Source organism: Ascidia mentula, chromosome 6 (assembly GCF_947561715.1).
Source record: "Ascidia mentula chromosome 6, kaAscMent1.1, whole genome shotgun sequence".
Classification (NCBI taxonomy): Eukaryota; Metazoa; Chordata; class Ascidiacea; order Phlebobranchia; family Ascidiidae; genus Ascidia; species Ascidia mentula.
In genome coordinates this window covers 13,586,257-13,613,753 of record NC_138571.1, presented here as the reverse complement: position 1 = coordinate 13,613,753, position 27,497 = coordinate 13,586,257, and the positions used below count along the sequence as shown (strand labels likewise).

Here is a 27,497-nt window from a genome sequence, read left to right as displayed (position 1 = left end):
TAAAGTGTGCCTTGTTAGAGCCAAACTATAGTCGTGGCAATAAAGTTGCGAAGTTTGAGTTTTTAGTTGCAGGGTTATCGTTATAGCAACCTTGATTGTAGGCTCTAGTTGCCAGACATACTGATGTTGCCGGACATGTCCGGAAGTTGATGAGGGGAAAAAGTGCTTAAATGTCCGATTTTAAGATGACACCTAATTGCTAATGAAATAACGTAATATTTCTTGGTTGCGCTTCCCTAGACTCTAAATATGATGACAAGATGTATTTCAAAATCTTGTCGTAATTGTGTTCTGGAATTCGTGCTCTTTCAGATTATATGCGATGACAAATATGCTAACCCTAATGTGGAGTAAAAGCTAAGTACCCGGTGGTACTTGCCTGTCATCTGCAAACATTATTTAAAGTTGGAGGTATGGGGGTTTTTCTGTTAGCCGACTAACAAAAACCAATATGAAGAGTTTAAAGTTCGCTTTACTGCTTCAGAATCTTATCACCATTATGATTGCTCAAGATTACCCTTCGCTATATTGTTACGAAAATCACGATAGCTGGTCAAACATAGCGACAACCACCTTGGTTCCTCTTTCTCTTTCCTCTTTCTAAAAAATATTTGCCAAACCCTGGACAACAGATTGTGTTTGCGAAGCAGTACAGAGCTAAAGTATGCAGTGCTTTGAGCTAGTTTCGGCGTTTTGGTAACCTTGACTGTACACGAAAAGATGAGTAACCAGTGGTACTTGTATATCACCTGCAGATGTCATTTAATGTTGGAGGTATGAAGATTTTTGTGTTAACCGACAAATTCTTCAGCTAGTTCGCGAACTGAAGGCAAGGCGAGTGATTTGTGCCTGTGGTGTTTCTTGAACCAATTAAGATAAAGTGTGATATGCATTTCATAGCACGTTTACTTCTATGTATTCAATGACAGACGCTTGTGTACTAAACGGGTTTTGTATCAATTTACATACCAAAGTATATTGCATGCTCAATAACAGGTTGAAGCAGCATTTTTGTAGCTTTGTTTGAGTTGCAACATGAACATTTTAAAGTTTATTTTACTGCTTCAGAATGTTGTCACCATTGTGAATGCTCAAGATTGCACTTTAAGAGGTTTGTAGCTGAAATGTTTTTTAGAAAAACGTTGGTACATTAGACAACATTTCCACGAAAGGCTTTCTATTCGCGGATGTGTATCGATGTTTGTTTATGGCAACGCAAATCTAGAGGAAACCTTTCTCTACCATAAAACCAACACAGTTAACCTTTGAAGCCTGGTGATGAGCCAACATAGAAATCCAATTACCCAACTTATCCAACACTCCATGCTGTGAATTTTGTATTTTTATGTCAGTATTCTCACGTTTATAATCCAAGTGCATATCGCTGCAGGTGGTGCTACGTTTGTGCAACCAACACCACTCAAATCCACCAACACAAAGTGGAAAGTCAATCTTCGTGCTGAAAAGGGAAACTTAAACGCAGACTGGTTAACCATCCAACGTCGTACTTACAATCAGCAAATACCCGGCCCCACGATTATGGTCAAGCAAGGCGATCACCTGGAAATATCACTGGTATATGGAATTGTCACTAAAATTACAACCTGAGAGTTATGGGTAAAGAGAATGCCTTAGTCACTAGTGCTCTTCAACGTAACTAAAGAATCACAGTGGAGTGTTTGCATGCAACGGGGTATAAAACTTGCTTAAAAGCGGTATTTCTGCAGCTGTAACGACAACTATTCATGAAAACACAATTTGAAGGGATGTGGCCTCAACTTAGCACGTGGTAGATTTACATTCTTACCTCATTCACATACATTATTTTTGTAATTTGTCAATAAAGGAGAATCACTTGGATACAGCTGACAAGGGTGGGAAGTTAAACGAAAACAGATTTCCAGACAGCACCAACCTACATTTGCACGGCTTGCACATTGACTCAAAGGTATAAACGGTACGGCTTGTATTTACAATTCACCGTTGTTGCGTGAGGATCCCATAGTAAGTTTAACAAATGCAGACTACTTTGTGTATTGATGGTTAATGTTCAGCGAACACCAATACATCATTTCTCATCAACAATTCTGCAAGTTAATGTTAGAATGCACTATAACCATTTCCACAACAGGACAGAAAACCAAATGTCAAATTTATAGACCGTTAATATATGTGAAATATTGAAACATTATTTCTGTTAAAGATTGGTATTTTAAAGGTAAACGGTTTTATTATATTGTAACTTGCAGGTTCCTGGTGACAATGTGCTAATACGTATTAAACCTGGTCAAAGTTATTTGTATTCGTACAAGATTGAAGACGACCAGCCTACAGGAACATACTGGTACCATCCACATCTACATGGTTCAACCATTTTACAGGTATTGGTTGCCGTGATAAATCAACTAAACTTTAATATATGGTTAAGATAACAAGTCGAATGGACTCCATAAATAGGCGATACTTTCATAAATGGTAAAAGTAATGGAATAAAATCTGTCATGTCTGAATGCTGTGTTGTTTGCATTCATAAGAAACGGAACAAAGGTTTCGCCCAATACAGCGAACTTTACCATAAACACTTATACATACAAAGTATTTTTCTCACTTAATGTCAATGTTTATTTTATGTTGTGTGGTAAGCAAAATAAACAAAAGACAATTATTATGCTCAGGTGAACAGCGGTATGGCGGGTATGCTTATAGTACAAGACGATGAACAAACAATAAGCGATGAACTGAAAGCCGTTACTTGTCCCTTCAATTGCGACCACGACGTTCAGTTGATGTTCCAGTCAACCCTGCTATATGCACATGACTCCACCGACCCTTACGTTGGAATTCAAAACGACTATAACGATACTGTACGCAGGTACGACTTGGTGGTTAAAAAGTTCGTTGAAACAAATAGTGATAGTGGTAAATTGCTACACACTATTTGCAACAAATGAACCCTTTGAACATGCGCCGTAACGATCCGTATACTGCAGACAGTGCGCAATGTTTGATCTAGTTTGTTTACCCGACGGATTGACGTATTAAAAGGCTTACATGGTAAGTTAACCGACAAAACCATGTTCGTTACTAGTTGAAAATATTCTTGACTGGGAAATATTTGGAAAATCATTATATTTTGCACATTGGATCAAATTAAAATATTATTTTAGTATCGTATCAAGTAAAGCAGACTGTCCACCCAATAACGAAAACTTTGAGGACTGGTTGACGAATTCAAGCGGATTGAACAGTTTCACAACCAACGGGCAACTTAACCCCGTTCTATCCATGCCAACTGGTCAAATGAAAAGATTTAGGTAAGTATACATTCATAGAAATAACTCGCAGGCTAAATTAATTGTCCAAGACAAAAATATAACCTTGTAAACAAATACAAGTTGATACAGGAGCCCACCTACTAGTTGTCCCATAGCAGGACGTCTTACCCGTTTACATTCTGCAAATCCTCACAAAGCAATTCAAAGATGCATACAAAAGCCATGTTGAATCTTGACCCTTATATTACATTTTGCGAACGATTAATTGGGTTACGATTGATGGTCTACATGTAGGTTGAATGGTCCATCAAAATGTTAAATACACGAAACAATTCTGGGCTCGTTTCCTTTCTTGTGGCCCACCTGGTTCCAAACGCTTGCAAAGAAACGGCAACAAAATAATGCAACGATAAAATTTGAGCTAAATTTCCTTGGAAAGTCTTTTCCTTTATCAAATCGGGAGTTTCCAAAACGGGGATTATCAAAAAGTGTTTCCAAAACGGGGATTTACCGGCGTCAAGCGTAAAATCACGTCCGCAGTACAAAATGAGTTTCACGCATTCAATTCCGGACGCGGAAAACACGAGACTTTATTTTCGAAGAATGGTTAACGCCGGAGGAAGCCCAATCCTAGAGTTGGAAATGGTGAACATTGACACCGAACAACACGACTGCGAGTATCTTGAAATAGCTTTGGACGGAGTTTACCTCGATCGACCACGTGTTCCCAGACAGATGAAAACCTTAATAGTGCCAGGGGGAAGAGCTGATTGGTTGGTTCGTTGTAACGCACCAGGAACATATGTAGTAGGTTTTATTACTAACATTTGTTTTATTGTATACATATCCAGGTTACACCAGCAATAATAAAATAAATGTCCTTTGTTAGGCTTATACCCTGTGGCTATGGTCGGCATTCAACTCGCATGTAAACGTCCTATAGGTTAATTTCTACATTACAATGTTTTTTTTACATTTTTAACATTTTAGGCAAAATATTCAAATTTTTAAGACAGTTTGCTAGGATGGATCCGTAAACACCAAAACAAAACCAATTATTACCACACAGGTCAGGTCCATGCCCTTAGAAGTTGACAGCAACTCAACAGGAACAGAAACAAGAAGATTCAACGGAACACTTCTCACTTTAAAAGTGACAGGACCAGTCCAACCATTCAGCATCGGCAACGTACCGCTGCCTGCAAGACCTGATTACGTCAACTTTGCCACAAAGACAGATCTAACCACTACTTTCAGCATAAAGATTCGGACCTCAGTTGACTTTGAATCGCGAACGATTTGCAGGGGAACATTACTTTAGGTGAGGGGTGGATAAAAATTGGACTTATTTACTGTTTGCTACATTTTTTTAATGCAAGCGGTTTTACACTAGTGCGGATACATAGACTATAAAACAAACTAAATATGTACAAACGAAAGTGTTCAAATGAGCAAAAATTAAACCTTTATTTACAGACACCTTGTAAATGTCAACGAAACCGTCCAGTGGAACTTTTTAAACACAGTGCCTAAAGAAGGTCATCCTATTCACATACACGTCAATCACTTTAAAGTAAGATCTTGAGTTTTTTAGACTGGAAGTAATTTGCTTTTAACACGCGCCACACATTGTCATCAGGTCCTGCCTGTCTGATTACTTGATAAATAATACCAATGATTTAAACCACATGTTGTATTATTGTTAGATTGTTGGATATGAACCATATACAGGGCCTGTTGGACAGACAATACAATCAACTGAAAAGTTCCCAAAGCAACCTTGGATTTTATTTTCCCAAGTCTCGTCATCGGACGACCGCGTGTGCTACTATCAACACGAACTTTACGGTAAATGATTCGTTCCTCACCAAATTTAAATTTAGGATTAGCGCAGATTTCCCGAAGAAAAAAATAAACCAAAAACAACGACCAAACAACATAAAAAATAAAAGAAAAATGAATAATTCATCTGAAACGTTAGCGTTAAAAAATTGGGATCAAATCCCAAAAAACAAGGACGATGTGACATCCTTGGACAAACATGTTACGAATTTTTGAACCATGAATAACAAAGTTTGTAATGCAGATGAAATCTTCAAGGAAGAAGTGCCAGGAAACGACACACTTCTATCTTATCCACACCACGAGATATGGGATAAAGACGTACCTGGAACAGTTGGGTATTCTCTACCTGGGGACTACAGGGACACTCTTCTGGTACCCCCGCTATCTAACATTACGGTAAATACAATGAAGGAATCTTTTGGTCAAAGACGCTAAAACTAACTTTTGCATTCGTTATTTGTCATGGATTCCACCAAAATACGATTGTGGGCAATCTGTGGCGCTAGAAACCCGATGGGCGAATTGTTAGTTTCGACTTTTTACTCCAAGCCTTTGTACTCACATTCCAATTCTCACAAGTTGTCAGCTATAAACTGAAGTGGGAAAATGGAAGGACAATTCACGTTGTATTTTCAGATCCAGTTTATGGTTCACAAGTTCACTGACATCGTGGTCATCCATTGTCATTTTTTACGTCACGAGGACTTCGGAATGATGCTGTTAGTCGACATCATCGATCCTGGTGAGATTAAGAGAGATAATGATGCCAAAAAATAACATTCCTGTTCGGCCTTTACAGAAGAGGGAGACAAAACAAACGTAAATCCGAAGTCGGGAAACGCCCTTCCTGGTCAGTGCAGCAGTTCCACTAAGCTTACAAACAGGTATTTGGACTTAGTTAGTGAATAAATTTATGTTTCTCATAACTATTTGGGATATACCAGCCAATGAAGTCCTGCCGTATTTAATATATGTCCTATTAAAGAACTTCAACATATTTGCAAATGCATTTGAAAGTTTGAAACAATGACTATTAACGTAAGGTTTCAAAACACAAGAACTGTTCTTTTTTGCAGATATTGGCATGTGATGATCTGCATTTTGACGATTCTTATGCAATATCGTCTCAGCATCATCTAAAAGTGGCGAAGTAGCATTGCCACAAATTTGTTTGTGTAAAATTTTGTACATAACACTAATCTCATGCACAGAAAATATAACTTATTGATCCAGAGCCGCCAGAAGCGTTTTGTATCTGACTTTTTGCGTCGTTGTGACAAACTACATACCGTTATTCGTGCAATTATCTCTGATCACGCACGAAACTCCTCAAATACATACATCCAGCAAAGAAATTTCCTCATTATCGGAATGAAAATTAAAAAAACACGCTTTGTTTGAGGTTCGAACCATCAACGCTTGTTCTTCCAGTCTTGATAAGCAACAAGAGCTCAAATTGGTTAGAGTGAAATTCGTTTACAACTGTGTATGAACCATTTGAAACGTATCTCACTTACGGTGGAAAATAAATAGCAAATATGATTCAAATAAAAGCTTTGCAATAATGTGGCCAGCAGTTTTAAGTTCAAGAAGCTGTAATTTGGAAACCACCAAACTATGAGGGAGAAAAAGGCACTCAAATTTACTATTGTTTGAGGTTGAACAGCGACATGACATGAATGATTACTATGAATACAACACAGCATACGGGTATGCCTTACGTCCAGATATGTTTTGGGTGCTGAAATTTGACCAGGCATATCGAAACCACGAATAGGGTGTGGGCATTCAGAAACTCGAAAAATCTGATCCTCATATGGTGCGTTTATTAAGAGTTTCGAAACCTGTCTGCGTTTTTCCAGTAACATAAGATTGTGTTTCGTGACCTTTCACAAGCAGCGAATATTTGGCGCAACCGGATAGCTGTGTTGAAGCGCCTTTTCAATAGCCACAAAATTGAGCTCCGCCCTACCTAGGTATAAGGTAACAGATATTCGTACAGGGTTTGAAAGAGCCGTGGCTGTATCGTCCATTCACAGCATGGCGTCTAGGGTCAACGCAGAGACCTACTATCAGCTGATTATTGAAGCGTTTGTTTTGCGGCAATTGTCGAAATGTTGCTAAATTTCTTTCAACGCCATTGGCTTTCACATAAAAACATCAAATTATTAGAGAATATAACATAGAGTTATTGCAGCAAGTTTTTTGCATATGGCGAGTGTATTATTAAATTACATCGACTTTGAACTGTCTTGTGTTGAAGGTCAGGTCAAAAAAACAATATATGTAGCTTTGTTTGAGTTGCATCATGCAGGTTTTAAAGTTCGCTATACTGCTTCAGAATCTAATCGTCATTGTGATGGCCCAAGATTGCCAACTGCTAAGTATGTTTTAGAGAAAACCTATTAACATTCAAAACTTTTTTGGGTGGTTGTACGTAATTGGGGCTCCAAGAAGCCTAACGAGTCGAGAAACCCAGGTGTACGCCGACGTTTGTTAATATAGAGGTGTTGGCAATCTATTCTAACAGGAAAATAATGTGAAAAAGTTTAAACTCCAAGTGATCCTAGTTGCATTTAACAGTCTTTGTGGTGTGTTTTGTAGTTCGACGGTACACTTATGGTGCAAATTCCGACAACTTCACTTCTAACATGACTTACAGGTGGTGAACCTCTTCACCAACCCAACATACTCAACTCGAACGAAACTAAGTGGAGGGTCACGCTGCGTGCCGAAAAGGGAAACTTGACTGTCGACTGGTTAACGATGGAACGTCGAACTTTCAATCAACAAGTACCTGGGCCCACCATAATGGTCAAGCAAGGCGATCACCTGGAAATATTACTGGTAAAGGGAAATTTCTTCCATTTTAAAATGTTAAACGAGCAAAAGTATGTACTTAGATTAAGGAGGGTGCAAACGGAACGATTGTTTCCCTAGAACATGTCATAACATAGGAAAAAGTTGTGGCTTTTACGAAAACGTGTATCTAAAAACTGAATGTCGTTCATCACAGTAGTACATTTGTCTGACACATGTCTGTTTCTTTGTCGAGCGCTAAAATTCGCCATCAATACTTCACATTCAATTTGAAGACAGTAAATGCTACAAAAAGACACAGCAGGCTTGGCATTGCAATAAGTACAGCTGGTTATCTTACTGGTGTAAGGTTTACACTAAGCAACAAATTTACCATAATGTAAGGTGTCCATGAAAATGCACAAAAAGACAATTTATTTGAAAGAACCAATGCTTTGGTGCTGGCCAAAACAAACAAAACCAGTTTCAGTAACCCGAGATGAGCTCGTGACGAACATTGAGTTTACAATTTGTAACAGGAGAATCACTTGGACACAGCTGACAAGGATGGAAAGTTAAACGAACTCAGATTTCCAGACAGCACCAACCTACATTTGCACGGTTTGCATATTGACTCAAAGGTACAAAACGTACAAGGTTTTAATCTTGTAAGATGCGTTAGTTTGACACACAATGCATCGGGATTGTGTGAAAGCTTGGCAGAAAAAATGCGCTGGTGCTCTACAGTTATCTACCATTAGTCTTCTTGTTGAGTGACTATAAACCTAAATACTAGAAGTATGGTCGCCTTTTCAGTTCCCCAACAAAGGGGCATTGGGGGAACGAAATGTGTTGGTGCTATAAGAACAGACAATTTTATTGATTTTACATAAAATTTAAGGGGCGCCAGGCCTAGGCTGCATAAACCCGAATTTTACAGCAAAGAATGATGTTAATAATGGTAATCTATTGGTATCCATCAGCCCTGGTGCGACGGTTGGATCAACCCGAGAATATAAAGAAGGCATAAACTTCCACACTATCTCATCCTGGGAACAAAAATAGCAACCTGAATTAGCCAATTTATTACACTGATGTTGCACTTCGTTAAGCAAAACATTTGCGCACCCGTTTAAGGTACCCGGTGACAACGTTCTAATACGCATCAAACCTGGTCAGAGTTATTTGTATTCATACAAGATTGAAGACAACCAACCTGCAGGAACTTACTGGTACCATCCACATCTGCATGGTTCAACCATTCTGCAGGTAACGATTATCATGACGTAAACAAGATAACGTACTGAAATGTAAAGTAACTCTTTTGTATTTGCACTGCGAAACTGCCTTGAAACACAAGTTTGCGGTTAACAACATAATGATGAATCATTTACAAACCGATTAATCCAGATACAGGCTAACAGTCAAAATGTATTTTGAAGCTCGTTGTATGTTAAGCTGCAGACAGGGTATGTACACGCACTGTTTCGACCTGTGACCTACACACCCTGTCTGCAGCTTACCAGTACTATTATGGCTTTTTTTGCACATATATTGCATCGTTGTATGTTATTTCTATCACAATCCTTTTCAGGAATTTTTGATTTGTTGTTTTTTAATCGTGAAATCGCCATGAAAGTCAGTTTTCTTTTTAGGCGAATAGTGGTATGGCGGGCATGCTCATGGTACAAGATGATGAACAAACCATCAGCCAATATCTGAGAGCCGTTACTTGTCCGTTTAATTGCGAACACGACGTTCAGTTAATGTTCCAATCGACTCTGCTGTATGCACATAACTCCACCGACCCTTACGTTGAAATTCAAAAGAAATACAGCGATACAGTGCGCAGGTGAGTGACAAGGAGTTTGGTATTTGTAACCAAATTCACTATTTTGCTTTGCTACATTCAGTTACAAATTCAGCAGTGAAATAATGCAGTGCACGTCAAACATGGTGTTATGCATTTACTTAGAGTCACCTCTAGTAAAGCAGGCTGCCCTCCAAACAACCGAGACTTGGAAGAATGGTTGACTAATTCGAGCGGATTGGACAGTTTCACTACCAACGGACAACTTAACCCTGTTCTACACATGTCAACTGGCCAAATGAAAAGATTTAGGTATTTCATTGCCTTTTACATACTATTGAAATACATCGGCACACCTAAGTGGTCTACATAGCAAGGTTGATAAACGTCCATTAAACTGTATAAGCTGCATACAGATGGCTGACCTATCAGGTCTGATCAGTGCAGCTGGTGTGACTATCTGACGACTTTGCTGACCAAACGGCCAAGCAAAGACTTCCACTTTGTGGTGACTATACAATCACCGTCCTCCGTTGGGCACCAAACTAGGTGCAACCTTACGGAGAAAACAAGGTGGAAACACTATGGCCAACAATGCTCAATCAATAGTGCCGTCAGGCCCAATGTCACAATAATCATATGATAAGCACTTTGTTCATTAAACTTTCCACCGCACGAATTAAACGACTTGATCAGTAAAGAAAATACTTCTTCCCAGAATGGTCAACGCCGGAGGAAGCCCAATCCTAGAGTTGGAAATGGTGAACATGGTGGACACAGAAAAACACGACTGCGAGTATCTTGAAATAGCTTTGGACGGAGTTTACCTCGATCGACCACGTGCTCCCAGACAGATGAAAACGCTTATCGTGCCAGGGGGAAGAGCTGATTGGTTGGTTCGTTGCAATGAAGCAGGGATATATGTGGTGTGTTTCATTGTTAGGCACTTACATTTACTGTTACAGCAATAATAATGGCAAAAATATGGTAGTCAAGAGTATAGGCGTATCCAGTCGGTGGATTTTAGCCGCATGTAAACTAATTGAAGTTAGTGTGTTGCCTTACAACAACTAATTGTCTTAGTCTCAGACACTTATTTGTGATTTTTGTTCTGACAATCGGTTTATAATGATCTTTTAAACCCGTATTATTCTTCACAGGTCAGGTCCAGGGCCTTGTACATTGACAGCAACTCAACAGGAACAGAAACCAGAAGATTCAACGGAACACTTCTCACTGTGAATGTGACAGGTTCAGTCCAGCCATATAGCATCGGCAACGTACCACTGCCCAGGAGACCTGGTTACGTTAACTTCGCCACAAGGACCGATCTAAACACTTCTTTCAGTATAGAGATCGGCCCTCAGTTGACTTTGAATCGCGAACGATTCGCTGGGGAACATTACTTCAGGTGAGTAGTGTTCGGCAAAGCCATGAAGAATAAATGGCATCACAACAATTGGTTCCTCGTCCTTTTACGTTAAAATATCTGGACTGAAGCCCAGCCGAAATATAGTTGTTCGAAAATTGCCGTGATGAAAATATGCAATTAATGCAATGTAAACCGAAAATAAGTTTTACTCCCTAAGCTATCTGTGCCTTTAAAAAACAATCTTGAATTACAGACATATCGTGAATGACAGCGATCACGTCCAGTGGAAATTTTTGAACACAATGCCCAAAGATGGTCATCCTATTCACATACACGTCAACCACTTCAAGGTAAGATATTAAGAGTGATTAAAATAACCTCTGTGGAAATAATGGGTCTTGGATTGTAGCAAGTTTCAAACAAGCACTAAAGGCGCAACTTGAAATTAATGTAATTCTATTTGATAAAAACTAAAGATTCAATCCCGTTACAATACGGTGAAATAATTGGTCAGGAGTTGTACTGAGTAGAATCTGCAGTATTCAAATCCTGGTCTGGTGCAGAAAAAATAACCTGGACTCGCGCATCGTTAAAAATGCTGCAAAAATTATAACGCCCAGTAGCTTAAGGCGTGTCTATCTTAAAACGATCCTTATAATCGAATTTTCGACGTGCTGGCATATCGGGGATGTCTGTTCTGCTCGGTATCACCGAGGTTCACCCAACATTGCTGTCAGGCCCGCGTGGGTTTGGCAGGACCAACTTTGAAATCTTAGTAAATGTAAAAAAGACCCAAAGTATCCAATTATGGCAATGTTATTCACCTATTCGCTGCTTTACAATATGAAACAACGTTGTATGCAAATGGCTATGATTACCGACAGACAAACAACTTATTAAAAAATGTTTGATTATCGCCTATGGTAAACCGTTATTGTTAGATTGTTGGATATGAACGATATGGTGGACCACTTGGACAGACAATACAACAAGGAGATTTCCCGAGTCAACCCTGGATCCTATTTTCACCAGACACCTCGTTGGAAGACCGCGTATGTTGGTACCAGCATGAACTGTACGGTAAGCGTAGAACAGAAAAAGCTACTTTATAACTCCATCACGCTGTAAGTGTTTATAAAACGTTTATTGCCCAAATACTCTAAAGCGAGTCAAATCACACCTGATAGCATATCATCATTTGTTCACTGTTATTAAAGCTGGATAGACACACACAACACTCAAATAGTGGGTCGCAACCCATATAATTTGGAAGCTGCGGATCAAAGCTATTAACAAGGATTCATAACGATATCTTGTAGTATCACGAACGTACATCCTACCCATTAGATCGTTTGAGGTTACTAGTACATGAAAATTATAAAACACATGTTGCAAAGTTTGTGAGACTCACACACCGTTGATTGTAATGCAGTTGATGAGAACAAGAACGAAGTGCCTGGAAGCGACACATTTCTATCTTATCCACACCATGAGATATGGGATAAAGACGTACCTGGTACAGTTGGATACTCAATGCCAGGAGACTACAGGGACACTCTAATGATACCCCCGCTATCTAACATCACAGTTAGTATATTAAGCAATAGGGTGGACAGTCACAAGCTGCATTGATTTGCTTATTTCCTTTTTGAGAAAAGAAATAGATAAACAGTGAAAGACCATCGCGTTAAAACCAGCTTATGTACATTTGCGCGTGGAATCATTTCACCTCACGTTTTCAGATCCAGTTTATGGTTCACAAGTTTACTGACATTGTGGTGCTTCATTGCCACTTTTTGCGTCACGAGGACCTGGGGATGATGCTTTTGGTCGACATTGTAAACACTAGTAAGGTTCTAATGGCTTTTTGGGAATAAAGCCTGAAAATAAAAATTATTTATTCGCCCTTGACAGCCGAGGGAGGGAAAACAAATGAATATCCGAAGTCTGGAAACGCCCTTCCAGGCCAGTGCAACAGTTCACCAAAGCTTAGCAACAGGTATGTGGACATTACTGGCGTGTTTCAAGGTTAATGTGTAGAGACAGAGGGGTGATCAACAGTGCACAACCATATTTGTGTGTAGGTGAATGTTAAAAAGTGAAATGTGTTTTTTTACGCAAAAAACTCAACATTTACTGAAGGGATCTTTTTTCAAAGCTATGTAGCTAAAATACAGTGCAGCAACCTAACAGGTCACCATTAGCCTTTAAATTAATTTCCCATTGTAAACCACGGCGTGTCCAATGTGACGTAAAACTGAAGCTTTTGCTTGTTATAAAACGTTCTGATGGTTCAAAGACAGGCGTATTTCAAAATGTAAAACCAGTAAACATTTTTTCGTTGTGAAAGAGACTGCGGTAATGTAAGTGCTGATGACGTACGCCTGGGATTTTTTTTAGTTTGCAATGCCCGCTAGGTGGAGTAAAACGTGAAGGTCTGTTGCGAGTTTTTAGCATAAGTAATATGGGAGTGGGCGGGTGATTGGCAGCATTGGTCAAGCGCCCAACGCATATACCAAGGAGAACACCTAATCGGCATTCGTTCCCAGGACATCCAAGGTTCAAATCCCGGCAGGGGGGGGGGGAAAGAAAAAAGGGCATCGTACGACGGGGGGCTTTGGTAACATGCCCAGCATAAAACTTGATTCTAATCACGGTGCAGTAACAAGGCCTCTGATGCCTGAGCATAACATAAACAACCATCCTTATTCTGAAATGTGGCACAAATAAATTAGTAACTACATCCAGAAAAATCGACAAACTGTTCCAGAATACATATTGCAAAAACAGATATTAACTAAAACATTTATTTTTCAGATTCTGGCATATGGCGTCCTGTGCTTTCATAATTCTGGTGCAGTTTCATCACTAAATTTGATATGAAAGTATTCATGCCATCAATTTGTTTCGTGTAACTCATGCATTGTTTACGTAGTACTTAATGTACAGAAAATATATAAGAGCCATCACTGTGGGAAATTGTATTAATTTGAATTCATACAGAGCGGGTTAACGAGAAATAATCGAAATTTCGTGTTGTTATGGCAAAGAATCGCTGCAAATTATCAAAAGAAATAATGTAGTTTTAATCAAACTAAAAAGTCACCTCTCCCTTACTGAGGTTCGAACCCTCGACCCTCGGGTTATCCCAGTCCGTACTGCATCGAACAAGCAACAAGAGCTATCGGTGGTCAACCATTCCAAGATATCGCTTTCGACGAGGAAATGGGGTGATAAGCTTGATTAGGACAATACTGTTTCAAATGGCGATGCTAAGATTTGACTTAACGTCGTTGGTTTCATACTTATGATCGCAGCAAACAGAGACATTTAGAAGGGATATGTTGGCTGCAAAGTCCATTTACAGCATACCAGCCTGTATTTAAAAACGCGTTTATACCACGACCCCTTGCGGCACAAACCTTTTGAACCGAACAGAAAGTGTACGTTTGTAGAGAAATAACCGTACACTGTTCTCTACTGGTGCGAAACGACGCATTAAATGCCAAGTAATTCGCGAAAATGTCTTTGCGTTTGTAAATCCTACACAGGGCTTGTAAAGAGTGAAACTTATCTGGGGAAAAAAGGTTGTTATTTCCTTAATAGAAACACTAACACTTCAGGCAGTTGTATGCATATGCAGAACTATTTCCCAGGCACGCGGTTTGTTGAGGGTCATAAGTTCAAACCACACCGGGAGCTTGATTTTTCATATTTCGCTCCGACTTGTCAGGAAAAAGTGGCCGATCCATCTTAGCTACAAGCCTTGAATTCGTTAACATTGACCATTATGATACTTGCCAATAACAACTATTACACATAGTGTAAAAATTGCAATACGCAACGATGATGATCCGCAAATCGTACTATTGTGAGATTGTTCGACATGAATACACAGGGCCTGTTGGAAAGGAAATTGTATCAAATGAAACGTTCCAACCATGGATTATGCTCTCCCAAGACACCTCGTCCAACCGCGTACCTAGAACAGTTGGGTATTCTCTACCTGGGGGTTACAGGGACACTTTAACGGAACCTCCGCTACCCAACATAACGATAAAAACGATATATGACAATTTTTGGTTAACGACACTAATACTAACTTTTGTATACATTATTTGATATGGATTCCACCAATCACAGAAAGGTTAATTTCACGCTCAAATCTGTAAGACAAATATATTTCACTTTTGTAACAAGCATCCTCAGTGCCTATAAAAACAATACAAGAAAATTAATTCAAATGGATTCCTCAAAAATACGATTATGGGCAAATTGTGCCATTAGAAACCCAATGCACGAATTGTTAGTTTCCACTTCTTACTCCTAACCTTGGAACTCACATTCCAAGTCTCACAAATTGTCAGCTAGGCACAAACTGTGGTGAGAAAATTGACGGACAATTTACTTTGCATTTTCAGATCCAGTTTATGGTTGATAAGTTTACTGTTATTGTTCTTTGCGTCACGAGGACTTCGGAATGATGCTGTTGGTCGACATCGTCGACCCTGGTAAGATTTAGAAGAGAATGAAGTGGAAAAATAACATTTCTATACCGCCTTTGTAGAAGAGGGAGACAAAAAAATGTAAATCCGAAGTCAGGAAATGCCCTTCCTGGCTGCATACAGCTTACACAATCCATATTATTGGCACCACTTTGCTTATCAGAATCACTTATGTTGCAAATCGTAGCGACATAATTCTGTTGTTTTTGTTTGTAGCGCCCTCTACCTGAAGCGATATAGCTGCAATGAGAACTGTTTAAATTAAATACGATTGCCCACAATTCCACACAGTAAACAAGAGATTTTTTTGTATTGTGGTGTATGGTTGAGAAAATATTTAAAAAAATTGCCAAATTTAAAGGGTCGAGCCTTTACGAGAAACAACGCACTATCATTAGGATCGTCACCAGGCACAAGCTTGCATTAAATACAACTACCAGAGTGGGAAGGTAGGACACTGGTTCAAAGTAAAAGATTTGGTGTGAAACTGTAACCCAACCTTATTTGCATGGAACTGCAACGTCCTTATAACTACCGAGAGTCAATCAACAGGCCCAGCCTCCATTGTCGTCGATCACAAGCCAATAAAGATAAACCAATCGGTAGCAGATAGACAATGCAGTGCAGAAAGAATTTGCATCTTTGCTATTTCCGGTATTCGCAGTCAAAACACACCCGCCTACCTTTGTTATTGTCAACTCAGTACAAGCGACAAAATAATGTTTCCTCAATGCCTCCGGTGTGTGGGATATCATCAACATTAATCATGAATAGTTAATGTTGGAATAATAATAAGAGTTGCCGGGCTTTTGCTGCTGATATAACAAGTAGTCGGTGCCCACTTAAATGTTGTGGAAATGTTTTTTCTATGAATTGCAGTGTTTTTTTTAAAAGGAAGTCAGGAATGTTTTAGCAAATGCTTACTTTATTTTCGCGCGCAGCTATTTCCGGTATTCGCCGTCAAAACACACCCGCCTACCTTTGTTATTGTCAACTCAGTACAAGCGACAAAATATATCCTTGCTGCCTTCGCTGTGTGGGATATCATCAACGTTAATCATGAATAGTTAATATTGGAATAATAATAATAATAGGAGTTGCCTGGCTGTTGCTGAAGATATAACAAGTAGTCGGTGCCCACTTAAATCTTGTGAAAATATTGTTTCTTATCAATTGCATTGATTTTTTAAAAAGAAAGCCAGGAATGTTCTGTCAAATGCTTCCCGTTTTCGCGCGCTTCCTTCCGGTATTTGCAGTCAAAACACACCCGCCTACCTTTGCTTTTGTCAACTCAGTACAAGCGATAAAATAATGTTTCCTCCCTGCCTCCGGTGTGTGGGACTGTAAACCCACAAATTTGCGTAGAACCGAGACTCAATTAATAGGCTTTTCTATTGTCTTTCATTTCATCATTTTGTTCTAGCGCTTTTCGCGCGCTTCTATGTCCGGTATTCGCAGTCAAAACACACCCGCCTACCTTTGTTATTGTCAACTCAGTACAAGCGACAAAATGTTTCCTCCATGCCTCCGGTGTGTGGGATATCATCAACATTAATCACGAAGCGTTAATGTTGGAATTATAATAGGAGTTGCCGGGCTTGTGCTGCAGATATAGTAAGTAGTCGGCACGCAATCAAAAGTAACAATTGCTGATAGTTAATGTTTTATGTCTCTTCGACGCAATCCCTGGATAAGTTGCTGGTATTTATATGAACAGAGCTACTAAAGCAACTTATCGTTATGGATTTATACACCGCAAACTTCTAAAAATGCATAATCTAAAGATACGTGATATAGGTAGAAATTTAAGAAAGTTTATATTTGAAATGTAATTGTTTGCCAATTACAAAAGATTATTAATGTGCTGCATTGTACCTTTACATTTGTACAACCTTATTCCAACCGTTTTTTGTATGGTCGCAAGCAGTTCAAAACAGCAGGTGCGAAACGACGCATTTAAGTATATCGGGTTTTGTAAGGGTTTGTAAAGAGTGGAATTTATCTGAGAAAAAAGGTTTAATAATATGTAGGCTAATGAACACTAATTATTCTGTGTTCTCAGATACTGGCTTACTCGTGCATTGCTCAGACACGTTTCTTGTTTACACACACATATAGTAAGCTTATATTGCATTTCCAATTGCAGGTTTTAGTACAGTAGATTTAAGTCACAACATGGTGAGTTTTAAGTTCATTATACTTCTGCAGAATCTTATCATCAATGTGATTGCCCAAGATTGCAGATTGAAAGGTTTGTATAAAAACTTTCTGAAGTAGCAAGTTGCGCACAGAAGCGTTCAAGCAACTAAACAGACGAGCGGTTTGCTACAGCATGATTGGCATATTGGCTTCGGCTTTTCTAACCCGACTATATATAAGTTTATAATCTCAGGCCTTTACCTGTATTCCTGCAAATCAGCAAATTCATAAATACATTTAATCGGTCAACTTTTAACATTATTTCAAAATTACTGTAACTGCAGGCGGTGAACCTCTTCACCAACCCAATATACTCAACTCTACTGAAACTAAGTGGAACGTCACGCTGCGTGCCGAAACGGGAGACTTGACAATCGACTGGTTAACGATTGAACGTCGAACTTACAATCAACAAGTACCTGGACCCACCATAATGGTCAAGCAAGGCGATCACCTGGAAATATTTTTGGTAAAGTTGAATTACTTACACAAATAAAAAAAAATGGGTTATTTATCTTCATAAGCATGTTTGGCTGAAGAAACATAACAGATGTCACATGGGCAAATCATTGTTTTGCTTTACAAGGAGCATTACTGGAGTGAAACTCCTGTTTTGCTTCCAGGCCTATTGCAATTTAAAATGTACTGCTCCTCTGGCTCAACATATACGCGCTGTGTATTTACGAAGTTTTGTCTGCCATTCAGCGAGACTTCATTAGGTATTGATACCGCAATTTTAACATTTTTACATAACAGTGCACAAGTAAACAACACTAAAACATTCTGGAGAATAGAAAAGAAAACAGGACAGGTTGACACCGCTTGTCAAATTACGTGACATAGGCAAAACTAGAAACACTGCTTTATCGAAGACAACTTCGTGTCGCAGTGTCACTGTATGCTTACCAACTGAGTCTTGCTAGTATCTTGCGATGCAACATCACAGCGATGCTCTTTCAGTCGCGTCTTAAAGCGCCTTCCGATTTCGCCCATGTATATACCATCACAACCTTTGTATGGTATTAAATAGACCACTCACTTTGTCTCGAAAGCCTCCTTAGTAATAGATCGTGATATTACATTACCAAGCGTTGTATGGGGCTTAGTGTAGACTTTTATGCCATAATCAGACATCAATATTCGCAATGTTTCGTTAAGGCCAGTGACGGAGTGAACAGCAACTGCTCCGCTAGTGGGCGTTTCATCCTTACAGGTTACTGTCGGTCTCGCGCTTAACATCAATGCAAGGTATTGGTTTGTTCGCAGCGCATTTTTTGACGACACTAACCTCATTTGCTTGGCTTCAACTTTCAAAATATGGGTCTTGGCTCTATCCATTAGCGATCTTACAACCTGGAAAAAGAGTTGGACCACACAAAGCGGCTCTTTCTTGGCTGCTTTACATTCATAAAAACAGTGAATGCGTCAACGACAAAGAACAATGTGTTTACTTTCCGGCAGTTTATAACAATTTGTTGTAACTGTTGCGCCTCCCGCAGTGTTTTTTGCTTGCCTCTGACCCTTGAACTGACAAGCGGTGTCAACGTGTTTTTTTTTCTTTTTTGTTCCCCTGAATGTTTTAGTACAGTTTACTTTAAAATTGCGGTACCAATACCTGATGAGGTCTCGCTGAATGACAGACGAAACGTCTTAAAAATGCAGCCCGTATATTTTATGCCAGAAGAGCAGTACATTTTAAATTACCGGTTTGATTTCGTAGGTTAGCACTAGACAAAGTGAAATTACCAGAAACGTTGCAGGGGCGGATCCAGAAACAATTCTGTCTCCCGTTGCAGTTTTTTGCAGTATAGCATAGGGGCGAACTCTTCGTTTGCCCATTCCCGAACCTGCCCACAAAATGGTAATTCGGCATTAGTAAGTTACCCTACAAATTAAGTCTTTTTTAAAGAACCCAAGAACCACGATGTCACGGTAGCATTTTCCCGCTTCTGATTTTTCTGCGTCAAACGAAAATGTTTTCCGCAGGTTCAACCTCATCCCTACATAACCAAGCGAAGCTTCTTTGACAACATAAAATTATGTTTTATGGCACGTAAATAACTTTAGCATCTTCACTTATAATTGTCCAATCATTTGTCCAACGCAATTATTAATCTTGGGCTAAATGAAGCAGGTTTCCCTGCCCCACATTTGTGTTTACTTTTGCCGAAGGTGAAATGGACCAGATTTAAATACGACCAGGGCTACTTAATGTACAGTACTTAACATCTTAACGCGATTGATTTAGCCGTAAACTGATTCTCCACGCAATGGTAAAAAGTTATAAAAAAAAACTTAAGACGTTTATTGTTACTGATGACTGTGATTTAATTTACGTTATGTCGTTGCTATTTTGTTCATGTAAATTCTCATCAATCAAAACAACAATTTCAAAAAGCATTGGTGCTGGTACAAATTTTGAAAAACCTTTCTAGCCTTTTGCGTCGGTTCTAGAGGTGAACAAATGATTTTTAACTTAAGGCTGTGTGCAGTATAATACGTAAAAAATTACATCAAATGCCGAAAATGCAGTCATTGTTTGTCCATACAGGAGAATCACTTGGAAAACCCTGACAAGAATGGAGAGTTAAACGAACTAAGATACCCAAACAGCACCAACCTACATTTGCACGGTCTGCACATTGACTCAAAGGTACAAAACTGTGCACTTTTCGTTTGCAGGCTGTGTACATAATCCACTATTGTGGCGTATATAGATAGACGAGTAAAAGACGTAGCAACTGTCTAAGATTTCCAAATGTCCTTCAGCGTGATAAAAGTAAAACGTGAATGTGCTTGTGTCCCCCCTTGCTGTTTGTATATGTGCGGAGAGTATAAACGAACGTGGTAGATGTGTTTGCCTGTGTGAAGTTGGCCTGTTATGTTTCTGTATTGTTTCAAGGCTCCCGGTGACGATGTTCTAAACATAAGCATCAAACCTGGAGAAAATTACAAATACTCTTACAAGATTGAAGACGACCAACCTGCAGGAACTTACTGGTACCATCCACATCTACATGGTTCAACTATTCTACAGGTAACGATTACCATGACATAAACAAATAACCTAAGGGAAAAACTGTAAACTAAGTGCCATAGACAAGGGTTAACGGGTTACACCTATTAGTTTGGTAGTTTAATAGCGACTGTGCAGTCACCACAAAGCCATTTTTTATCGTAAATAGCGGAATTACAGTTATGGCAACAATTATGCTCAGGTGAACAGTGGGATGGCGGGTATGCTTATAGTACAAGATGATAAACAAAAAATAAGCGATGAATTGAAGGCTGTTACTTGTCCCTTCAATTGCGCCCACGACGTTCGGTTGATGTTTCAGTCAACCCTGCTTTATGCACATGACTCCACCGACCCCTATGTTGGACTTCAAAACGAATATAGCGATACTGTACGCAGGTGCGACACGAGGTTGATTTAAACAAAATAAATAACAATTTTATGTGTTTAACTAAAGAGGTAAATTCATTGCAAAATAAGTTTGTTTACACGTATCCTGTACTAATAATTTTTAGAACCACATCAAATAAAGCTGACTGCCTTTCAAACAACCAAATCAAAAACGACTGGTTGAATAATACGAGCGGATTTAACAGTTTCACAACCAACGGACTACTTAACCCGGTTCAAAAAATGGAGACTGGCGAAAAAAAAAGATTTAGGTAAAAACTTCCACGCATAAAGTAATGTCTTCTGATGGAGATGCACCGAATTGTATAGGCTTTCCGAATTTATACAATAATTCTTTGACCTGTCAAACAAAAAAAATACATTCAAAATTATTCTTTTTTCGAAGAATGGTCAACGCTGGCGGAAGCCCAATCCTAGAGTTGGAGCTGGTGAGAAATGGCACAGATCAACACGACTGCGAGTATCTTGAAATAGCTTTGGACGGAGTTTACCTCGATCGACCACGTGTTCCAAGACAGAATAAAACCCTGATAGTACCAGGGGGTAGAGCTGATTGGTTGGTTCTTTGCAAACACCCAGGGACATATGTGGTAAGTTAACATTCTATATACATAGAACAAACCCATTCATAATCGCACAATTCGTTAAAATAACTTTTTCTAATTCCCCCAAAAAATTCACGCAGATAAGATCACAAGCCTTGTACATTGACAACAACTCAACAGGAACAGCTACAAGAAGATTCAACGGAACACTTCTCACCATAAAAGTTACAGGTTCAAACCAAGAACACGGCATCGGCAACGTACCACTGCCCGCAAGACCTGATTACGTCAACTTTACCACCAGGACAGATCTAACCACTACTTTCAGTATAGAGATCGGACCTCAGTTGACTTTGAATCGCGAACGATTTTCTGGGAATAATTACTTCAGGTGAGATGTGCGCTATAGTTGTAAAAAGCAAGACGAAGGTGATTAACTACAATACTAGTGGTCACCTCGCCCCTCCTAGTATAAAATATGTAGACTTAATTCTACCAATATTATAGCTTACAAGCTTTTTTATCTCGAGCAAATGTGCAACGTAAATAAGCAGTCAAACGAGTAAAAGAACAACAAAACAGCGTAAATACACATTTAATTTTAGACATCTTGTGAATGTCGGCGATCACGTCCAGTGGAACTTTTTGAACACAATGCCCAAAGAAGGTCATCCTATGCACATACATGTCAATCACTTCAAGGTAAGATATTAATAGAGAAGTTTTAGACAGTATACTGTTCCGCTAAAGATATATGTTGTAGATGTTTTTGCTATTGCTCGTTCGAGTAGAATCAATTAGAATACTGGGTGCGGTCATATCCGGTCACGTGATATATTGTTTACATAGATATCAAGTTGTATTTAATAGTTTGTACACATTACAGACAGCTACCGGACATAAACGTATGCCAAACATTGCTATCGGGTCCGTCTGACCGCTAAGACCAATAAATACAAAAAGAATCAAACGGATTACTTGATAAATAATACCAATGATTTAAACCATGTGTTGTGTTATTGTTAGATTGTTGGATATGAACCATATAAAGGGCCTGTTGGACAAGCAAACGAATCTATTGGAACGTTCCCAAAGCATCCTTGGACTTTATTTTCCCAAGACACGTCAATGGACAACCGCACATGCCACTATCAACACAAACTTTACAGTAAATGATTCGTTCCTCACCAAATTTAAATTTAGGATTAGCGTAGATTCCCCGAACAAAGAAATACACCAGAAATCAATTAGTTTTTCGACACAACATCATTTGACTTTCCAGAAAAAGCATTCCAAATACGACTGAGAATATTTGTCACCAGTGCCCACAAATTTGCTGGCAATTGCAATAAGTTGATTAAAACCTCCGTTGTATGTACACTTATATTGCCACTAGACGCCTGTTTTTGCTATTGGCAGTGAGAAAGGTTGCCATCGATTTGAAACCGAACATCAGGACGATTTTAACAGGAATACGATTTACTTCATCCTAAAAAAACGTGTAACTTTTTTAAGGTTTGGTGGTTTCACAGAAAATGTCACATAATTCAATGTCGAGAAACGAAAAAAAGACATGCAACCAACTGTTTTGCAGCAAAAACAACGGCTAAACAGCTCAAAAAACAAAAAAGGCCTGTCAGAAAAATGAATGTTATATTTTTTCTAGCGTTCCATAATAGGATCAAATCTCAAAAACAAGGAGGATGTGACATCTTTGGACAAACATGTTACGAATTTATGCACCATGAATAAAAACGTTTATAATGCAGATAAAAAATACAAGGGAGTGCCAGGAAAAGACACACTTCTATCTTATCCACACCACGAAATATGGGATAAAGACGTACCTGGAACAGTTGGGTATTCTCAGCGTGGGGACTACAGGGACACTCTAATGGTACCCCCGCTATCTAGCATTACGGTAAATACGAGTAGCACAACGCTAAAACTATAGAGGTAACAGGGCTTACTCTACGCCAGCGGTGCACAACCTGCGGCCGTAAGGCCGCATGCGGCCGCGGACGCACTTTTTTGCGGCCGTGCACATTTATATCAAAATATATACATTGGCGGCCGCCGTTGCTTCTGAAACTTGTTTTTCTAGCGGTCGCAAGAGTTAAGCTTTTAATTCGGCCCATTTCACATTCGTTCACTGTAGCGAGTAGTAACTGGTGCAGCCACCGCAACCGAGACAAAGCGCAACAATACGGATAGTGACGTCATAAAACGCAAAAGGTTGTTAAAACAAGAGAAAATGGCGTTTAATCCCAAATGGGAAGTGGATTATTTTATGATGGAGACGTGAACCTAGCGTGCAAGAACAAGGCAGCCATTAAATAATTCGACATTTTATTACATTGTAATATACGTAATTTGGCAAATGTAAATAATAAATAGTGCACATTTTTAAGGTATGGAATCATTTCCATTCCTTTCAAATAATGCTCACGTCAACTTGTCGTAATTATCAGGAGTATATCGTTGGAAAAGCAGTATATTCAGTGGCGGCCGTTAGCACACAGTGGTGTGTGTGTTGCGGCCGGCAATAGTAAAAAGGTTGTGCACCCCTGCTCTACGCAGTGGTGTTTCATGCAATGGCAAGACCGGGAGCTCGATGTTTCAGATCTCGCTCCGATTTTCGTGAAAAAGTGGCTGATCTGCAATGTCATTTTGCATAGGCGTACTATAAAAACGTATTGTGGTTACTGCGCACATAATGTAGAACTTCATTGGATATTCCAGAATAGAAACGCTTTCGTGGTGACGTCGCTATTAAACTTCACAATAGATGCACTTCAAACGCCACACCTTTACTAAAACCCTTCTGTCAACATAAATTTGTGTTGGTATATGCGTCGTATGGTCAAGTGTAACCAGTTTTAGAACTATGCATTGTTTGTTGTAAGGCAATCTAAATTTTATGGAGCCAGATTAACTGTAATGTGGACTTTTCTTTTCAGATCCAGTTTATGGTTCACAAGTTTACTGGCATTGTGGTTATCCATTGTCACTTTTTGCTTCACGAGGACCTGGGAATGATGATGTTGGTCGACATCATTGACCCTGGTAAGACAAACGTATAGGCGAAGAGTTTTTGTATGAAAACCAGTCGAATTGAGTCTCCATGCAGCAAAAATTAAAACTGATATATCTCCATGCAACAAAATTAAACCTAAATCAAACTATGTTATCACAGCCGATGGGAAAAAAACAATTGCAAATGAAAAATCTGGACAGTGTGAATGTTCCCCGGAAGACAAAAATTGTAACAACGGTAACAACGACAACAACGGCAATAACGGCAATGACGGCAACAACGAGGCCAGCATAACTAGTCCAAGGTTTGAGCACATGCACTTATATTCGCAGACCAGTGTCACATAAAAATGTCAAACAAAAATAAGTTGCTTGTAAACGTCATTTGTAACATCCACTACAAATCATTGTATAATCACGAATTTCAAAAGCTTTCTACGAATGACATGGCTTAGCTATTACCCTGTGCGCCACTCCTTTTATTTTTAACCGGTGTGCCAGTAGTAAGCATATATGTCTGATGAGTAACTTCTTTACTTACTTGTTTACACTTTGCAGGATCTGGCAACTCGTCCTGTGTGTGTTGATGCTCCCAGCGCAACTTGCAATCTGAGTCCAACTTTTGACCAAAATGACTGTTTGAATCTGCGTAACAATGTGTAATAATGTATAGTAATCACCAGGTTGATTTCGTAACACCAATGATCTGAGCAGTCTGTGACAATACAACTGTAGTGTACCCAGTGTTATGTTACTGTTGGTTTTAAAGGCCAATCATAGTCAGCCTAATAAGAAACATTGGTTGCCCTTTACAGATAAGTTAAAGCAAAAACGCCTTTTCTGATTGGTTGTTTGCAAAGATTTTAAAGGATCTTAAACCTCACATAACCATCACAACAAAAAAAATCAAGGGACGCTATCACTTGGCTGATTAACTTCAACATAAAAACACGTCATTTTCCGCAATTTCTACACTTCCGAAACTATCCAACCCCTACACTGTGTTATGTTATATTAGAAAGGGTTTAACAAGTTATGGATTGGTGAAGATGAGAACACATAACCTTCGGGGACATCCAAACCATGTCAAGTAGGCCACAGTCGGTTATATTTAGCATTGGTAAACCCTTGCTAATACAACATAACAAGTAGTTATAGAAGGCTGCAAGCGTTAGATCCACACAAACTTACATAATTTATTCACCTTGTCGAACACCGGAAGCGCGATTGTTTGGTGAGATCTACATTGCAGAGTTTGACGGATCGAATGGTCGGAGGCATTTATTATCATTGACCGTGGCAGAAAGTTTCGACAAATATCACCACTCCAACCATAAAAACTACAATGTAACAGCGTGCAACAAAGGAGCTATATAAACTGTTCCACATAACCAAACATACACCGGCTCACTACATTTGTAAAACTATTTGCCAGTAAAAAAAACTTAGTAGGTTGAACCTAAGGGGCTCGACGCAACAGAAACTTAACTTTCCTTGAAATACAACAGGGTGTAGGGAAAAGGGTGGTAAAACGAGTGAGAATAAAACGCTAGATCGAAAATCTGAAAACTGCTGGAAAACACGGCGAAAATGCTTTGCCCTAAATTTCAGAGCGTTTGCAAACATGAGATACGTTTAGGCTGGTATTTTTATTCTAAAGCCTAAAATCAGTTTTATCTGCCTTAGAATAAAGATTTAGCTGAAAGCGCAAAACATAACCAAAGCCCCTTGCAGATATCGACGTCTTCATCATAGCCGTATTTATTCATTTCTGTGAAGTTACATTAAAGGAAGTTGATATCATGTTATACGCAGCAAGCAGCTATTTTTAAGACTTGCGTGTACTAACGAAATGCTATTAACGACTACGCTTCATGGCGTTACGTAACTTTCAACGAAATCAAAACACTCAACCTTAGTGGTGCTGGAGTAAACAGGGTAATTTATACACAAGGCAAAGCTCAGTGTTTTTCTTAAAACTGTTTTTAGCTTGATTACGTTTTAAATAACCAGCATTACACGAAGTCTATTTGCGAATGATTTAGATTACACAGAATGCAGAGAAACCACCATAAAGAGCAATGGTAACTGCTTCAGACAAGTTGGGAGTATTAACTTGTTTGTATTTTCGAAACATAGATGGACCCAGTCCCTGAATTTTCACAAAACCAAGAACAGACAAACCAAGATCCACACATTTTGTTCAAAGTTGAGTTCTGAATAACATTTGGTGCAACCAATGTATTGGCTCAGGTGTTTTTGCGGTTCTTTAATGACAGGTCGGGAAACGTTGTTTCACCAGAAGGAATTATCAACAAGACGGATTTTAGCAGTGAAATCATAACGATACTAATTCTTTCACTAGCAGGAACTGCATTTTTTTCTAAACTTGATTAATTGATGTTACGTAAAACATGCGTATGTGTAAGTGTGTTTCGACGGCTGCTGCGTTGTTGATGTTGGCAACTGTGGTCAAAGCTTTTGAGCCGAGTAACAAGACATTGGGAGGAATATGTGGCCCTAACAACTCTAATTGCTGCGTAAAGAATAGTAAGTAAAGCATAATCTGTTACGAAACAACTTCGACACTTTATAAATGTAGCTTCAAAACATGAAACTAAAAAACTATCTGACAAGATAAATTTTCCATTTATATAAAAAACATAGAAAGACAACTCTTAATT

General features: G+C 39.0%; 3 protein-coding genes across 3 annotated transcripts; all 3 read left to right on the top strand.

The window, feature by feature from the left end:
- The first annotated feature begins 1,035 nt into the window (after window positions 1-1,035).
- On the top strand, window positions 1,036-5,897 carry LOC145907239 (multicopper oxidase mco-like). Its single transcript, XM_082994668.1, has 11 exons — window positions 1,036-1,111; window positions 1,391-1,575; window positions 1,847-1,948; window positions 2,250-2,381; window positions 2,676-2,872; window positions 3,168-3,314; window positions 3,878-4,082; window positions 4,345-4,464; window positions 4,982-5,123; window positions 5,362-5,516; window positions 5,757-5,897. Exons 1-11 carry the CDS (start codon window positions 1,036-1,038, stop codon window positions 5,895-5,897), a joined length of 1,602 nt encoding a protein of 533 aa, XP_082850794.1.
- A 1,483-nt stretch (window positions 5,898-7,380) lies between these two features.
- Window positions 7,381-14,066, top strand: LOC145905334 (multicopper oxidase mco-like). Its single transcript, XM_082992510.1, has 14 exons — window positions 7,381-7,504; window positions 7,783-7,967; window positions 8,459-8,560; window positions 9,057-9,188; window positions 9,575-9,771; window positions 9,895-10,041; window positions 10,448-10,655; window positions 10,890-11,140; window positions 11,355-11,451; window positions 12,043-12,181; window positions 12,534-12,688; window positions 12,844-12,949; window positions 13,016-13,100; window positions 13,919-14,066. Exons 1-14 carry the CDS (start codon window positions 7,429-7,431, stop codon window positions 13,971-13,973), a joined length of 1,935 nt encoding a protein of 644 aa, XP_082848636.1. The 5' UTR covers window positions 7,381-7,428; the 3' UTR covers window positions 13,974-14,066.
- Window positions 14,067-17,756: 3,690 nt separating this feature from the next.
- On the top strand, window positions 17,757-25,550 carry LOC145905330 (multicopper oxidase mco-like). The gene is made up of 14 exons (XM_082992503.1): window positions 17,757-17,857; window positions 18,090-18,274; window positions 20,357-20,458; window positions 20,708-20,842; window positions 21,024-21,220; window positions 21,337-21,483; window positions 21,618-21,822; window positions 21,918-22,168; window positions 22,383-22,479; window positions 22,804-22,945; window positions 23,547-23,698; window positions 24,738-24,843; window positions 24,974-25,118; window positions 25,372-25,550. Exons 1-14 carry the CDS (start codon window positions 17,782-17,784, stop codon window positions 25,424-25,426), a joined length of 1,995 nt encoding a protein of 664 aa, XP_082848629.1. The 5' UTR covers window positions 17,757-17,781; the 3' UTR covers window positions 25,427-25,550.
- The last annotated feature ends 1,947 nt before the right edge of the window (window positions 25,551-27,497 follow it).

Coding starts and splice junctions, on each gene's coding strand:
- LOC145907239 (XM_082994668.1), top strand. CDS start 1,036: ATGAACATTTTAAAGTTTATTTTACTGCTTCAGAATGTTGTCACCATT. Junction 1,576..1,846: donor ATCACCTGGAAATATCACTG/GTATATGGAATT, acceptor TTGTCAATAAAG/GAGAATCACTTGGATACAGC. Junction 4,083..4,344: donor ACGCACCAGGAACATATGTA/GTAGGTTTTATT, acceptor ATTACCACACAG/GTCAGGTCCATGCCCTTAGA.
- LOC145905334 (XM_082992510.1), top strand. CDS start 7,429: ATGCAGGTTTTAAAGTTCGCTATACTGCTTCAGAATCTAATCGTCATT. Junction 7,968..8,458: donor ATCACCTGGAAATATTACTG/GTAAAGGGAAAT, acceptor AATTTGTAACAG/GAGAATCACTTGGACACAGC. Junction 11,141..11,354: donor GCTGGGGAACATTACTTCAG/GTGAGTAGTGTT, acceptor CTTGAATTACAG/ACATATCGTGAATGACAGCG.
- LOC145905330 (XM_082992503.1), top strand. CDS start 17,782: ATGGTGAGTTTTAAGTTCATTATACTTCTGCAGAATCTTATCATCAAT. Junction 21,484..21,617: donor GGCGAAAAAAAAAGATTTAG/GTAAAAACTTCC, acceptor CTTTTTTCGAAG/AATGGTCAACGCTGGCGGAA. Junction 21,823..21,917: donor AACACCCAGGGACATATGTG/GTAAGTTAACAT, acceptor AAATTCACGCAG/ATAAGATCACAAGCCTTGTA.